This window comes from Labrus mixtus, chromosome 9, assembly GCF_963584025.1.
Source record: "Labrus mixtus chromosome 9, fLabMix1.1, whole genome shotgun sequence".
Classification (NCBI taxonomy): Eukaryota; Metazoa; Chordata; class Actinopteri; order Labriformes; family Labridae; genus Labrus; species Labrus mixtus.
The window spans coordinates 4,415,436-4,432,967 of record NC_083620.1 but is presented as its reverse complement, the minus strand read 5'-3'; the positions used below and the strand labels follow the sequence as shown (position 1 = coordinate 4,432,967).

At 40.4% G+C, this 17,532-nt stretch overlaps 1 protein-coding gene across 1 annotated transcript; it reads left to right on the top strand.

The window, feature by feature from the left end:
• Positions 1 to 2,309: 2,309 nt before the first annotated feature.
• Positions 2,310 to 17,275, top strand: LOC132980099 (POU class 2 homeobox associating-factor 2-like). The gene is made up of 5 exons (XM_061046026.1): positions 2,310 to 2,512; positions 4,323 to 4,423; positions 13,382 to 13,421; positions 13,723 to 14,027; positions 15,859 to 17,275. The coding sequence occupies exons 1-5, from the start codon at positions 2,503 to 2,505 to the stop codon at positions 16,279 to 16,281; spliced, it is 879 nt and encodes a 292-aa protein (XP_060902009.1). The 5' UTR covers positions 2,310 to 2,502; the 3' UTR covers positions 16,282 to 17,275.
• The last annotated feature ends 257 nt before the right edge of the window (positions 17,276 to 17,532 follow it).

Genomic DNA, 17,532 nt, shown 5'->3' with positions numbered 1-17,532 from the left:
GAGGGAAGATACACTGAAACTAAACAGACACTGGAGTAATCAGACGTCCATCAGTATTGTCTGATGGAGTGTTGGCTGTTACTGTTTCAAACTGAGCAGTCAATGCTTGTTGCATTGAGACATTAAGGAAATTAAGGACATTCAGAGAAACACTTTGTTTCTTTATTTTTGAAAAAGCGAAAATGTACAAAACACAAAGAAAACTATTGCATGGCAAATATTGTCACAGACTGATCTGTGTCAACAGACTCCCTTCTCTTTTATTGTCCTCTAGTATTCCAAGTAAGCAGGTGCACAACTGAATGTGTGCGGAACTTCAACCGATCTTATGAAGGCACTAAATGTATCCTCATAGATTTGAGAGTTTAAATCGCTCTACACATGTTTGTAGTCGTCAGGCCTGGTTCATATGTCTGTCATTTTTAACTGTTTAATTTTGACTCTTTTGTCAACAGAACAAAAGAGTTGTTGGGTCACAGCCACTCAGTCAAATACAAAGGACTTCTCATAGCTGGCTTTATAAACGTGTGCTCGTTATTGTTCACACATGAGAGCACACGCTAGCATCAAACTGGCAAATAAAAACACCTTTTTTTATTTTGGTCAATCATTCACTGATATGATCATATGAGATGATATCAGTGTCATTCCTGCAAATACAAATGTAGACATTTCTTACCACTTGCTGCACTCTTGTCACATCTAACCTGAAGCCCATAATTCACACATGGACAAACATTTTCAGGCTGAGCTGCATGTGTGAACACAAACATCACTCCCACTTTTTCTGGATTTCTTTCATGCAGCTTCTATAGTAAAAATTCTGCAGGATGTCAGGGTGAGCACATGTGTCAATGAAGCAGGAAATATTCAGGAACATTCACCATGAGCGAGGTGAAGGGGGTGATGTCATCTATCCTGCGACTGGTTCCATCTTTGTGCACTTCATGAAGCTGCTGTATTCTCTTTTCTTCTTGGATGTATGTTCTTTAACAGTCCCTTGTTTATACAATACATAAATCATATTACACGTAGCATTGATATAAAGGCATATAACGTGTCCGTTTCACGTCATGTCCTGACTCCCGAGAACCCCGTTTTCCATCTGACTGGAAGATATCTTCTGCCATGAGGGTACCTGGTTAAAAGAGCGACTCATGAAGATTTAAGGGGCAGACTGCCCTGAAATATTCTAGACATTTTAAAACATGCATGTGTGGAAAAATTGTCTTTTTTTTCAATGACTGACTGACATGAAAGTTTTGGGTCTTAGGCTGAAATATACTTCCAATTGAAATTCATTTTTTTTTAAATTATGATAACTGACATAAAAAAGTATGAACTTTGTGTCCTTATCATAAATCGAACCAGTTTTTAGACTCAGGAACTGCTGAGTGTCGTGCTAGGTGAGTCTGAAGATCACACTGAACTGCATGCAAATCAAAGTAAGTATAAACTGTCTCTCTATAATGTTTAGCGAGTTAATCATCCTTGGGTCACTGTCTTTATGAAACCATGTGTGTAACCAGGTCCAGCCTTTATCATGTTGGCGTCATACAGAATAGGGCGCTCATGTAAATTTTGGTCGGCACTATTTACTCCAGGAGTCAGAGTCAGGAGAAAGCTGTGTCATCTTCAGCCAGGAAACAATTAAAGAGTCAGACAGGAGCTTCTTTCTAACGCCAGACGGATAATACATTGTTTAGCAAAAGCACGCCTCCAGCCTTTGTTCCCTCTCCTTTAAACACAACATTGAGATGATTCATTTGTTTTTAGTTTTGCTCAAAGCCTCTCATACAAATTTCAGCACATCATACACTTGCAGAAAGATGCAGAAAAAGCCTTGTATTTTTTTTTTCTAAAATAACAGTTTCAGTTCAGGAGGTATGAAAGTCTGTTGTGAGCCGTCCAGACCTGAGATGACAGAGCTCGAATTGAAAACAAAGGATGATGCTTTGTTGAGCTTGGTTGAGCTTTCTATTTACCCCAGAGATGCCAAAGCTCTAAGAGGAACAAAAACAGAGACTATCCCACAAACCAGCAGCAGGAAAAGTCCTGCAGCTACAAATCAAAATGTGGAAACAAGATATCCTTCCAAAAGTGGCTGATGTGTGAGTGTGAGGGCTCAGGGAGGATGACACACTCTCCTCCCAGTCTCTCTCATCCATGATCCCGATGCTTCCAACCCCTAATCTCGACTGCAGATGCAAATAGTCTAAAAAACGTCCCTACCAAACATTTGCATTTAAACAAATGGATAAAGGTCATTTTGAAAAGCTGCCTCCTCATGAGTGCAGTGTGAGGTGGCATGTTCCATGTGTCCCTGCCCTCCTGTCAGCATAGTTAAAGCCCCTGCCGTGGCACGCCACACACAGTATGGTGCTGCTCACTGGGATTTAGCTACTGTAGGCAAATACAGCAGAGGGAGAACACAGAGGCCTGTGTGTGTGTATATGTGTGTGTGTGTGTTTGTGTGTGTGTGTCGGACTGCTCCACAGCATCATGGACACAGGTGAGACACTCATTCTTATACATGCTGCCAGCTGCTCCTGCTGTCATTCTCAGTCTATACAAATAATGTATTAAGCTGCAGGAATAGATTTTTTTACAACCTTTTTAAACAAATGATTCTCTTTATTGAAGTGCAGGGAAGTTAGTTATTAGTTATTAGTTAATTAGTTTCCTTAAAGTGTGACAGATGAATTTGTATACCACCTCATGGTTTTCATGTTATATGATGTTCACTTTATGAGATTGGTGTAGTTACTTAATAATGCAACAATTTACTGTTTTTTACTCATTTATAGCATCTTTTAAAATCTGATTTTAAAAAGTGTATTTTGGCTTTTTTAATGATTCACATGGTTATTAAATTTAGTATTTTTTCACCTCTGATATTGATTTTATAAAGAATAATATCAATTACTTTGTAGAAATTATATTTGAAAAGAAAAAATCCTGCACACTTGACAAAAGTTAAGAAGGACCGAAACGTAATTTTTAAAAATTAATTGGTGATACTTAGCAAGAGTAGTGTGTGGGATTTTTTCTTTTCAAGTAATAGTTTGTCACCCTATGCACCTACTTTATGAGATCATTGGATGTGCAAACACCTCCTTAAATAACTAGAAATCATATTAGAAATGTTTCTACAAGAACAAATGAACATGTCACCAAACGTTTTCTCCATGTTGTTCACACACGTTACTTTCATAATTGAATGATTCTTTAATGAAGAGCACGTTGCAAGAGATCACTAACAAGATTCACATTGTAAAAAATATTTAAATATGGAGCGATGCCTTAGCGTGAGTTTGCCCAAAGGTTTGATACTTCATCTTTTGACAGTACATGTTTTAAAATGATACAATCTTCATTATTTTGATGATCAATAGCTTAAAAAATTACAGAAGTTTTAATAAAAACTGCAAATGTCACATTTTTACCAATGTCAACCAGAAGCTGCAGTAAGGTACAGAGAGAGAGAGAGAGAGAGAGAGCACTTGTCTAATGTATAAAATAAGTTTGCAATGTTTGTTTACCAAAACATATTTGTGCTAGTTCTACATCGTGCAGGAGTTTGTCTGCATTTTTTAGTAGTCAAAAACAAGCAATTACCCAATACTTGATGCTTAGGACTTTTATTTGTGTTGCCATGGTAACGAAATAGGTATCAATATTGTTTGCTATGTTACTAGAGTCGTATAGAAGATAAATATAAGATTTAGAATGGTGACAACCCATCTCTACTGGTGTTTATTTTTGAGGCAACAAATCAAGATTTTGACATAATCAAATTAAATGTCATGTTTTCACGAATCTCATTGGCTTAGCAGGGTTCTTATCTAAAATATGCATTCAAAAACCTGGGACCTCTTGCATTGAGTTTTTTTTGCATGCAATTTCCGTTTGCATAATAATGTTTGCATTTTCATCGAGTTTATGTGTCTGCTTCCCAGGAATGTCCTCAAATCACAACCACCACACGTTTAAGATTTGTTAAGATTAAAGTCATATTAGTGTAATGTTATTTCATGGATCTTGTGAATATTTCTTTGTAAGCATCCGGTCAGTGTTTTGAAAGTGAGTGCTTGGACTATATTGCCTCTTTTTTAGCAGTCCATTTGCATTGACCAAACCAAAGGCAATTTCCATGACATTTACACACCAATCCCAAAGAACCATTCGCCTATATGAATAAAACTGTCACAGATTCAAATCAACACACATTTGTGGGGATGGATGAAAATTTGTATGGAGTCATACAGTTTCTGGATTTGTATCAAATGTAGATTCTTAAACTGTCTTTCTGCTCCGTCTAGAATATTCTAAGAGGGTGTACCAAGGCGTTCGAGTCAAGCACACAGTCAAAGACCTGCTGGCAGAGAAGCGATCCCGACAGACAACCGGGCCCAGATACAGTGTAAGCACAACCCTCCTCTAAACCGCTCGGCTTTTGTCCCTCCTGTCTCTCCCCACTTCATTTTTCTCCCAAACCAAACAGTGCAGCCACAGTTGACATTCTGTTGGTGGCACAATTAAGAGGTCGCCTTTTTTAAAAATCTCCTCTCCTTGTTTACATTTGGCTTGTTTTTGTGGACCAACGATCCATGGTTGATCCATTGACCACCTGTACACCCCCCCCCCCCCCCCCCGTCTCCTGCTCCCCCTCGGGCGCTCGCAAAGCCATTCTGTAAATATCTGTGTGTGGAGAGGGGCACAAAGAGTCCCATCCCCGACCTCACAAAAGAATACTGACACAATGCTCAGAGGTAGCGGCCATGATCTCCAAAAAAAAAAAAAAAAAACTCCCCTGGAGGTGGAGGCAGGGGGGCGGGGTGGGAAGCCTGAGGTGGACAGGTAACACAGAGAGGCAGAAAAAGGGGCCAGTGAAGGAGGCTGCCTATGCAAAGTTTGATCCCCGCACACCTGCCAGCCGACATTGTCCTTATGCCATGTACAGGCCACAGACAAGCCTCCTATTGTTGTCGCAGGAACACACGCCAGCACACACTCTCACACACAGTCACTCTGATTCTGCTCTTAGACGTCTGCATGCATGAGCAAGACTGGCTTTTCACTTTCCACAAACCGTCTGTCAAAAGGCTTTTCCAGGACAGCATTCACTGTTTGCTTTCTGTTTAGCATCGGCATGTCCACTCCATGGATATGCAGCCTGCTAATGTCTCGCATAATAGGGGGATTGGGTAGGAGACAAAAGAGAAGATACAACGCAGAAAAAAGAGACAGGGCAAACAATGGACCAACTCCAGTGCAACAGCTTCAACCTCATTGTGAAGTTTGACTTGTCCTTTAAAGCGCCATTCAGGCGAGTGACTCCAAGCTACAATGTGTTGCTGACGAGGTTCAAACTGTATTTAAGTTGTGCATCATTTCTTTTAAGCATCAGCATTTCCGCTCTATAGATATTAAGGTTGTCAAAATGTCCAATTTTTTTGTTGTGTGCTGTTTTAAGTCGAAATGATCTCCGATATTCTACTGATCGATAAGATTTAAAAAGTCCTAAAGCTTTTATAACACTCCTTTTTCAGAAGACAGCTCCGTATTGGTGCAATGAAGCCATCTAAAGTCGCAACTAAACTCTTGCACTCTGTCTTAATTGCACAAATACATTTGCAGTGTGTTTGTGTCATTTAGATAGCCTGCTATTTTGAGAATTAAAAACAAATAAATGACGCAGTATTCGGTGCCCAGGAATTCTATTGTTGTGGTTGTGTGTAAAACAGGTTATTGATATCATTTGATTAAGAATCATATCACAGTCTACAATTCTGGTTTCATGACGCAAACCTAATGGAAATGCAGGTTACTAATGACTAACACAATAAGGGGATTTTGAGAAAGACAAAAATGACAAATAAGGAGACACATCCAAAAATGTCCTTCAACAGAAAAACATTTGATCAGCTTGTACTTCTATGCAGAGTTTTGTAACTTAATTGCATGTAAGAGGTCAAAGCCGGGCTGTGGGACACTGGGGGAGTTGTGAGTGAGAGGACAGCAGCAATTCATGGCTGTGCAGGTGACAGTTTGGAGTTTCATCTAAACATAAACTCAGCGGAGGCAGAGCTGCTCTGAAAGATAAAGTACACATGTCGTTGAGTTTAGCTTCAGTTGGCCAGAGACAAACAAATAGTTTCAGGGTGCAGGTGGTTATTAGAGAACTTAGAGATAATAGGTCAGCGAGCCTTATTATTACTGTGAAGCACAAAATGAAAAAATCAAGTCACTACTATTCCAATCTTTTCCTTTGAGTTTAGATGTTGTCTTCCTTTAAGCATTAGTTACAAACCACAGACTACACACTGCCATTAGGATGTCATCCAGTGGTTTCTGGGCTGCTGTTTTTCAAGCCTCGGGTTGGGCGTTTGGGTTTTAAACGTCAGGACTGGCCATAGTTGGACATGGGGTAGGAGTCATCGAGAAGGTCTTTGGAAATGGAAATTTTTCTGCCAATAACTACTAGGACTGGCTTTGTTAGAAAGGTTCAGCCCCAATACACAGGAACTGTATTTAGGATTCTAACTGTGACAAGCAAGAAACACGCTTTAATGGACACACCTATGGGTGTGTTTTAATACACAAGAATTCTGAAAACGACATGCCCTCAGCAACTTGGCCATCAGAGGAAGTCATATCCTAAATCATACCTGGCTTTATCAAAAAAATGTAAGGCCTGTGTCCACTGAAAGTGTTTTTTTTTTTTGTTTTTTTTTGCTATGACAGGGCCTATTAGTCATATGCAGTTCAATGCAGTTCAGCATTTTCAGTATCTCAGCGGCCTAAGTGCCACGCTCTCTGTGTCAGCTTTTTTTTATGTCACTGCGCAAACAGTAGAAAATAGTTAAACTTTTTCTAAACTCTCCCTGTTCCTGAATGTCTCTGAGATGTAAAACTAATCCTTTCTTTAAATGACCCAAACTCGTCATTACGGGGGCACAATTCTCGTTTCCTTAGCTCTTACGTTGTCTTGTAAAATGTCCTTGAATTAAAGCAATTAGTAAGCATACAGAGCAATTTAAAACACTCTTAATGGTCACCGTCAAGGGAGAGGGGATGTGTGGTGAGAAAACTTACGTAACTCAATAGTAGGCGCCTGCAGAAGCGCTCTGAAAGTAAAGTAGCTGTCTGTTACTCTAACAGGTGCATTTTTACTAAAGAGACATCATGCTCTATTTTAGAGGAGGCCCTACATTCATTGGGAAAATGTTCAATAAGATAAAACATCAAGTCAGAAGTAGGATCATTTTCTCTTTTGCTTTTATTTAATCAAAACTCATTTTTGAGTTTAGCTGAGTTGCCCCCTGCTGGCTTTAGACCCTGAGGAAATATCACTTATATACTTAAAATTGTCACCTCTTTTTAAAGGCTTAAGCAAACAACACATGTATCATAGAAACATTTATGCGTCTGATATGTTGTAGTCCTCTGTGCAGAAAAGGCTTCAGTCCTGCCCAAATCTAAAAATGAAGACACAGTTTCAGTTGAGTTTATTTTGAACTCTCCTTATCCTGAGAGGTTCATGATGGAGGATTTCACGCCCTCACAGCTGAACTTGGTGAAATCCTTAATGATGGGTTTAGTATTTTGTTTAAAAAAAACTATTTTTATCCACAGCTGAAATCATCACCAACAAATGCACATTTTTACTCCTAGCTTAGTTTAATTTTCAAAAGACATCAGTGGTCAGATGTTTTTAAATTAGTGACTTTTATTTAGTGATCTCGCTTGTAGATTTATAAAGTTGCTGAGTGTTATGAACAAGGGTTGTAAATTCAGTCTTAAACATCTGGTTTGGGGATTTTGAGAACACAACTCTTATCCTTTAAATTTGGCTCCAGAAAATCTGCCTGCATGCATCTGTGACCTGTGAATAACAGGAGCTGAGGTCAGTTCAAAGATTTACATGAGGGCCAGATATGAATGGTTTGAAAGCAGATCACATTTTATGACTTTAAACCATGAGATCCATGTTCGGCATGTGGAGACTGCAGAGTGTTGAAGTGTCCCAGTCAGGGGTCAATGAGTCCACAGAGGTCTCAAAAACAACATCTCCAGGAGCAGCTCAGTGCAGCCTTTGTTACCTTTAAAGTAGAAACACGCTTTCTAAGTGTGTTGTGTTAAGGAGGTTAATAGTGTGCTTTAAATCTACAGTTGACTGGATAAATTATAAGAAGGGACATCCTTTTTTTATCGCTATCATGGAAAGGACATCAAAACAGAAAAACAACCCTATTTAAAATAACTCAAATCTCATGTATTAAGACTTTTCTACTTGTGCATCTGTGACACTATTAGGAAGCATTTCCCATCTAACTACTATAGTAACAGTTCAGCAAGTGTTACATCCAGTAGTCTCACTTTAAGGCAGTTCAGTTGTATTTCAAAAGAAAAACTGTTTATTTGTTAGGCAACAAGTCATTTAGTTTGAAGCATTTTTAACAAGGTATTCTTTAACTTCTTTTATAAAGTCAGGGCTCAGTGTAGGTAGGCCATACTTCCATCACACTGGGTTGTACATTTCAGCACCTTTTCACCATGAATGTTTATAAATGACGCATGAAGACCTTCCCCATGCACATGCAGAGGGCACACAGTCACTCACTAAAGCCATCCCCAGTCCTTATGTTAGCTAATGCCACCTTTTATCTCCGGGAATAAAAGAGCCATTGAGAGCGTGCCGAGCAAAACTCTGACCACAGACTCAAAGTCCTCATGTTGGAGCAAGGCGAGCGAGAGTGAGATATATAAAGCTTCTTACATCATTACACTCCCATGTGCCTCTCTTTTCTGAGAGCGTTTCAATTGAGGTGCTGTGCCCAAACACGCCGCCCGTTACATAAATGATGGAGGACGGTGAGAAATGAAACCAGTGAGTGACATTATTATTCTACTGAAGAGACTTTGTGTGATGTGTTTGTGGATCAGACGACAAACAGAAACACTCAATACAAGATCAGAGTGAACTTAACTGATCCCAGTAGGGGAGTCGTGGTACCACAGGAGCAACATGTGACCACATGAAACACCAAATAACAGACTAGGAACAAAACATAATTTAAAGATGGAGTCCTACTCGTTTAGTTTCCTGCAAATGAAAGTGTGCAAAGGATGTTTCAGTATGAAAACATGACGTGTGAGATGTGTGTTTTGCAAAGGAAGGAAGGAGTTTTATTGGTAAGTGGAGATAAATAACATCCATCACTGCCCCCCTCCTCCACCACACACCCACACACACACAGGGGCCGGTGGGGATGGTGGGAGCTTGAGCGAGCTGATTTCCATACGCAGCCTTCAGAGATGCACTGAGCCGTACCGGGGCCACATGAGGAAGTCTTGGCACTGGCAAATGACATTCAAATTCTGCCCTCAGAATTTGCTTGCCTCCCAGCCAGCGCTGGCTTAATATCAACTCTTTCATGTTGGCAATATGCAAAAAGGTGAGCTTATCATGCCAAACCCTACGTGTGCATCCCTTTCACTCTGATCGCTCGGACTCTGCAGGGAAATGTTTTTAGAACAAAAACAGAAATGTACAGCAGTGAGAGAATAAAAAAGGGGGATTTACTAGTTATGTGACTGAATGATTAAGTTACCAGGAAGATGCAGCATTTATGTAGCTCCATTCACAAAATCACCAGTTTTTTAATCCTGCAGAGCACCAAAAATGATCTCAGGCACTTTGCAAATATACAGGTCTAGGCTGAACTCTTTATTATATTATTCAAAGAGACCTCAAATGAATCCAACATGAGCAAGGCACTTGGTAACAGTGTCAAGAAAACACCTCGGGCAGAAACCTCGAGCAGAAGTCGACTCATGGTGAACAGCCGTCAGTGGTTTGAAAGAGAGGATAAGAGACAGACACCAACAAAAAACAACAGACTTATGTTAACAATGCAAAAAAAATAATAGTAGAAATATGTCTAATAAATCAGAGTTCGCCTCAGGGAGCTTCCTCTGCCCTCAGACTCCGACTAGTTCAGGTAAAAAAAAAAGAGATTTTGACAGAGAAAAAAGGAGGAAACCTCAGGAAGGAAAACACTAAGGGCCGATCAGCAAGCAGTGGCAGATATACAACAGTCTTAGAGTGGGAATCAAATAAATATTGAAACACAGAAGAACTTTAATGTTATGTTCTGTGATACTGAATCAGCTCTCAAATCACCTGTTGGTCTTTACTAACAGTTTTCATTCAAAACTTTTTTTTTACAGATGAAGGGACATGTTGATTCCTTTCTCTGCACCTCAGAAAAAGTAGTGCTCTGATGTTGGATGATACAGGGACTGGTGTTGATACAAATGTTCATCCAACTGTTCAATTACATAACAAAGGAAAGTTCCTTTAACCATTTTTTAGATGTTTTTAATGCTGTGCTGCGTTTCTACATTTGCAGAATATAGCATGTTTGCAGTACATAAAGCTGTTTATTGAGCGGTAGCCCCTGTTTCATGATATTTCATATCACCATGGTGGCTGCGTTACAGTTTGAGTACAGACTTTGTGCGGCATTGAGGGCCTACATATTACATTTTCATTTGTCAAACCCACCACTGGTTCCAGCTCATGACGTTAACTGAGGTTATAGCACTAAAGTCACTTAGTCACACACATCCCTAGTTTTTGCCTTCATACCCACAGTGCATTGCGGTTTGAAAGCCCTCCCCTCTGCCTCTCCATCCCGCCCTAAGCTTCATAAATTCTGATTAGTCATTTAACTGGTGCCGGCTCGTGATGTTGACAATGATTAGCCCCTCAAGTCAGCTATTCGCTCACTTTCCTAGTTTTTGATAACAAACAACATGTCTCAGTGTTTCTGTCCTGTATCTACCCGTCGCTTTCATACCCACAGTGCATTGCGGTTTGAAAGCCCTCCACTCTGCCTCAGCCGTTCCCTTCTTAAGCTTCATCAATTCTCATTTCTTTGGTTTAGGATTGTTTTTCTGTCTTCTGTCTCTGACATTGTTGTTGTTGTAACTCTGGTCAGAGGACATTACATCCTTGCATTACCTCGTCTTTTTTTCATTCCAGTACAGCACTATCACATCACAATAATAAGACATTACAAAGATTATATAGTGGGTTAAAGTGAGTAAAAACTGTTTAAACTCTTCAGTTCATGGAATTCATGCTGTGCATCTAAACATTGCTTGAATGGAGATCCCAAAATACCAAATAAGACACCAGGAAGAGTCCTCTTCATCCTGCAGCCAGCTCAATCTCTATTAGCAGTCCTGGAGTCTGAAGGTAACATTACTGATAGTTAATCTGGATATGTGACAGGACACTTCAAAGGGTCATCTTTTAGTAAAGCCAGTATTACGACTGTACATTCAAGGGTTTAACACAAACAGTCGTTTTCTTAGAGATATGTCACCAAAGTTACCCAGGGTGCTTTTGTGAAAATCCTCATTTCATTTCCTGTGGAGTTTTTTTTTTAATCAAATTTGAAGTTGAATGAGTTCAGGCCTCAAGCTGTGGTTCTTTTGTGTAGTTCTTTTTCTTTATTTTTTTCTTTTACAGCAAACAAGTCTCTGCTTAGTCCTTTTTAAGCAAAAGAACACAATCTGTTTAGCTCTCCTTCATTTTGAGCTCTGAGCATGTTTCTCATTTTAACCATGATGTAGATTCATGTTTGCACCGATGAGCTCATGCTGACTCCTGAAACATGGCGTGGTGATGATGACACATTGATAATCTTCTAGGGAAGCACAACAATCATAAAAGGTTTCTCTGTGATCTCTGTCTACATGCCCTTTATGACTAATTCGTTCCTTCCTGGTATCGTTTACTTTCTCTTTCTGATGATGTAGATAAAGTGTCAGGCTGAATTCTGGGGAATTATATTTGAAAAAAAACAGAAAAGTTTTTGTGTCATTTAACTTGTAACTTGTAACATTTAACTAGTAAAATGATTTGATGAATAAGAAGTAATCACAACAGTCGAGACTTGTGTAGTGTGTGTGTGTGTGTCGACCTGCTGGAAGTGTGTGACTGCAGCCAGTGTGAGATTCATTTGCATTTCACTCACATTATAAATCGTTGTGATGTAAACTCCCCACAACGGCCACGAGCATATGCATGAAAAGTTAAGAATAAGATACTGAAAATGTGTTTGAAGCGTCAAAAGGAGGTCATACATGTGTTGGACAGTGTGAAAAACTAACAGACTTTACTGAATCTGGAGTAAAACATTCTTTTAAAAGTCTGTTGAAGTCATGTTTTCACACACATGCACTCCTGTACATTTCTAGAATTTGTAGAACATATCAGGCAAACTGCTGCTGAAATCTTCCTGAAATGCTTGTTCACACACCACACAGCGGGAGACTATCCCTTTGAGACTAGAGGAGGCAGGGTGGCGGGGGGCAGGGGGCGGGGGGGAGGGTCTCAGGGGGCAAAACATGACCTAAAATGAACAACGCTGATGTAACAGAGTCTGATGCTATGATGACAATTGTTCCTTCATATCAGTGTGTAGCTCAACACATTCACGATATCAAAGAAAGAGTAGAAGCAGTTTCATAAAGCGCATGGAGATCACACTGGTGTGCATACATTGTATGGCCGTGTGATAGAGAAGTCATCACCACCTCACCAATCGCCCGCAGTGAATTTTCCTGAATATTTCCTGTTGTGTTCACACACCCACTGAAAACTCACCTCGCCCCACTTCCCTCAGGACGGAGGTACAGAGCACTGAGGTGCAGAAGGGCTCGCCTCGGGAGGAGCCTGATCCCTGCGGTTATAGCGGCCCTAAACAAAAGGCCTCGCTGAACAGGCCTATCTCTGTTTGTGTTATACTCTGTTTTTCTGTGTATGAATGTTCTTTGGTGGGACTTGTCTGTTTGGACAGTAATGGTGCTGTGGAAAATAATTTCCCCTTGGGGACAATAAAGTCTAAAGTCTAAAGTCTGTTCTCAGATCAGGTCACCCTGATTTTCTAGGAGAGCTGGCAGGAACAATTCCGGGTAAAGAGAAACATTCGACTGTTGGCGTTCTCAGTCATCCTGAACGTTTCAGGAAGTCATCAGGAGTATTGTGCAAGTGTGAAAGCATCATTCACAAAGGACAAAACAACAGGAGGAGCTCTGTCACTATCGCCTCAATATATAACTTGCATAGGACTGCAGGGACTGTAGGGATCTCAAAGAGTACAATTCTGTTGAGGCAAATGTCAATTCAAAAATTTTAAAAGGATTTCTTCTCAAAAATGTGTTTTTTTCTGAACTACATCGTTTGAAAAAAAAATAGTTTCAATCTATTTGCTTTTTTGTGGAAAGATATTCTTTTTTTAAAAAACCCTATGATATATGATCTATAACTTATTCTGATTATTTTGTATTTTCTCTTTCACAGGGAGGATCCACCACTCCACCTTCGTTCGTCCAGATGCCAGGTGAGACTTTAAACTTTAAAGAATGGAAAACAACAGAACAGAAAAGAATGGCTTCATTGTCTTTGCACATTGTACAAAGAATTATTTCTTTATATATATATTTATTTGTATATGCTGTATGAATATTATTGCACATTTAATTTGACTTCATGCAAGACAAATCCGACAATACACTCCCAAACATTGCACCCAATTAAACTACCACAATTCTTCTTAATAACCACATGATTCAAATGTGTGTTTTTGGACTCATTTGTCTGCACATAAACGTAAATGTAAGATGTGATGTTGCTCTCTGCAGGGTCCCACATGCTGCCCAGCTACTACGGCATGAGGCGTCCCTTCATGTCAGACTCAGACTTCTGCCCGTCCACCAAGCAGTTCTCCCCGGACGTCTACTCGTCCGCGCTGGGGGGGAAACCTCTGGGCTGCGAGCCCTCCTCCATGAGCAGCTACTCCTCCCTCATCGACAGCTACTACCCCGAGACCTTCGGGGACTACCGCAGTGCCGCCGCCTTCTCCAGCTCCGGGGGGTCCTTCCTGCCCTCGTCGGCCCTCTCCTCTCTGCTGCCTCCGTTCGGTGGAGAGTCTTCGCATTTATTTCTGGTATGATGGGGGTCTTTTGACAGAGATGACTGAGGCAGGGATGGAGATTTGTAATCATTCATAGGGTTTGAGTGAACAACATGATGAGGACTATAGAATAGAATAAATCTTTATTGTCGATAGGAGGTGGTCATTTGCCTTGGGCTCCCCAGATACAGACAATAACACAGACATCATAGCAGCAACATTTAAACAGTTCACATCGTGGTTCAGATCTCATCAGTCATGTTATAAGATTAAGGATGTGTACTGCGCTTAGGATAAATGACTTCTTAAATCAAGGTTTTAGTTGCCAGAGGAACTCTATAGCGCCTCTCAGAGCTCAATGGCTCAAACTGACAGACGAGAGGATTAGCTAGGATACTTTCATCCTGGTCCCATCAGTAAATAGTTCAGACAGAGGTTAATGTGGTTCTATTGAGCCTACTCTGTTACAGGAGATACAGACATATTATCAAAGTATACATTTATGTATTAAAATGATGAAAATGTGATCATCACATTTTTAAGATGATGATGTTTGGACTTAGTTTAATTGTCACAATTGTTAAGTCCACACGGTTGGAATATAATCAAACTTCCAGTATTAAAGCAAGATAAAAAGATCAAAATAAAAAATGGTCAAAGGGTAAAGACTTTCTTCTTCTTCTTCTTCTGCATTTAGAGTTACTGAGAATAATCTGTAAAAACACCCTCCTCCTCCTTCCATTGATTGTTTTTGACATTTATAATTAATTATTCTACTTTATTCTCCTCACTTTGACTTTATCTTTTAAAATACAAAAAACAACAAATCTTCCTCTTCTTACTGTTTCCTTTCCTCACACCTGGCCCTATTACCCGTCCACTATCTCCTCAGTGTAACTCAACCACATTCCCTCCCATGTGAAAAGAGTCCCTGCAGGAGAAACGAGTGTTGCGGATGAAGTGAAACACGCACAGTCCTCACATATTCAAATAAGGGTTAGACGTGAGAGTCCATCAGCCTTCTGTCAGAACACTGTTCCCACTGTTTGTGACCATACGTCCACTGCAGCTCTGCAGGAAAGACTGTCAAAAGAAACCCTTAAGAGGAAGTTTTATACCAAGTTTTTAGAAATGTTTTTGCTTATATAAAATGTCTTTAACTGTGATTTACCTGATGTGATTAATGTGACAGATCCATCAAACTTCAGATAAACTTTGGAATACATATATTGTGCAGAATGAGGGTTAAAAAAGAAAAAAGGTCTAAAACACAGACTTTATTTAGTTGATATAGAACCTTGATTTGTGTGCTTCTGTTTGAGGCTTCAGGTTTCCAACTGGCCAGGTCCATCTTGTTTTATGGAGCCAGAAGCGACAACATTTACAAGGAGTTTGATATGCATTACTCCATCTCTATCCTGGTCGACTAGATAGTATCTGTAGCTGTTAGTATCCACAGCTAGCCCTGCATAAATGATCGCCTGCTTTATGGTCTTATTAACAATGAATGGTGTCATAATAATGTACAGAATACCATCATGGGATGTTGAAGAAAGTTATGCAGGAGAGATTGACGCCATGGAGTTGTTATGGAGATTACAGAGGAAATGAACCAAGTGAGAATAGGCCTTCAGACTCCTTTCTTCTGTTTTAAACCATGTAGAGTCGCCCCCTGCTGGTCATAAGAAAGATTACCAGTATAAGGCACCTCTTACTTTGCCAACAAGGGCAACCAACCTGCAACAGTCAAAACAAAAGAACATTACAAAATGAGCTGTCTGACTCAATCAGAACAGAACGTGTGCTGCTTTTATTCAGTCGACTAAATGAATGGATGATTGATCGTCTTCTCTCCCTGCCTCAGAGAGACTCGTGGGAGCAGTCGGTTCCAGAGCCCGTATCCCAGATGGAGTCTCTGTGTCCCGACAGCCTGGCCTCCGTCAGCGTCCCGCCCTCCATGCCCAGCCCTGACCCCCCGGGGAGCCCCTCCCAGTACCGCTCCCCTAGCCGAGGCTCCTCCCTGGTCTCCAGCAGCCAGCCCTACACCCTGCACCCCCTGGATGACACCCACTACCACCCGCTGACCACCAGCAGCTCCTACCCGCTCCCCTCCACCTCCTTCTCCTGCCCCCCTTACATGAGCAGCTCCGTCAGCGACCTGGTGTCCAAGATGGTGACGGAGGAGGCCGCGGACAGCCTCCCCGCTAACGGTGAGGGTCACCCCTGCTGGGCCAAAGAGGACGGCGTGAGCTCCTGGTCGCCCTACGAGATCAGGAGGGCTTACTGATGCAGAGAGAGGAGATTTCACAGACAATTAAAGAATGAACTTAACAGAACAGCTGTAAAGCGTGTTTGATAAGACAATGTCAGAACCTTTACCAAAGAGAAAATTAACATGTTGATATGTTTGTAGGATATGTTGGACTATGTTGGCCAAGCTGCCTGTTTTACATCCTTTTATGTCTCCTTTCTGTGTGTAATATATGTGCTTTTGTTTGACGTTAATGACACAGTGTGACAAACATGGACTGAAAAACAACTACTTTGGAAAAAAAGATTAAGTGATGTAGTTTGGTAAACCTAAAAGGGCCGCCACTTCTTGGTTTATCATATAAAGACTTCAGAGAATCATCCTGAGGTAGAGGATGAACTGCAAACAGATTTTAGTCGACGATAGCAAAGAAGGTGTATCTTGCAGAGACTAACAGCAATGTGACAGTTTTCTTGTCCAAAGTGACATATATATATATATATATTTTGGACGACAATTACAACAACTATACACTAAATACTAAGTCAAAGTTATTTCTGTCCTCCACAAAAGAGTTTGCAGTTGGATGTTATGTCGCTCCTTCAAACGGAGATAAGCCCATATAAAGGTGACACTAAGTTTGGTGCAGAAACACAAGCATTACACCTGATGCGCTTTCCCCTCAGCATCGTTTGTGGAAATGAATGACTGACTTTATGGTTAGAAGATCATTTCAGAGAAACAATCCAATTCATTACAAATATTTTAGTTCGCATTTTGTCAAAAACACAACATCTCTATGATAAATTAGTGCCATTGCATATTGCTTTCCACTGGTCTGTGTGTTTAGTTTCCACATTCTGTACAGAAGGCATGTTGTCTATCTTCTGCCTGAGCCAGAAGAAAGTGACATCTAAAGTTAGAGTAGAAAGGGTTTGGATTTCGGAGTAGCTACTTCAAATGTACACATCAATAATGTAGAATGATTTACATTTTGTGTTTCAGTGAAAATAAACAGACAAGCAGAATTTCAAAATTGTGTGTATCTGATCCTTAGTGTGTGTGTGTGTGTGTGTGTGTGTGTGTGTGGCGGGGGGGGGGGGGGGGTTATATACAGTATATTAGCAAGCAACAACTCAGACCCCAAAGTAGTCTGCAATCACCCAATATATTTATAGAGGTAAAATGTAGCTGCTACATCATGATAAAAAACACACAAAACAAATCAAAACAACAGAAATTTGCTAAAAATGAAAAAGATTTGCAGCTTGAAGTGAAAATGCACAT

What these genes read in the sequence shown, in the direction of transcription:
- LOC132980099 (XM_061046026.1), top strand. An exon ending in CAACCGGGCCCAGATACAGT is followed by an intron (nt 4,424 to 13,381) that starts GTAAGCACAACC and finishes TCTCTTTCACAG; the next exon opens with GGAGGATCCACCACTCCACC. An exon ending in AGTCTTCGCATTTATTTCTG is followed by an intron (nt 14,028 to 15,858) that starts GTATGATGGGGG and finishes TCCCTGCCTCAG; the next exon opens with AGAGACTCGTGGGAGCAGTC.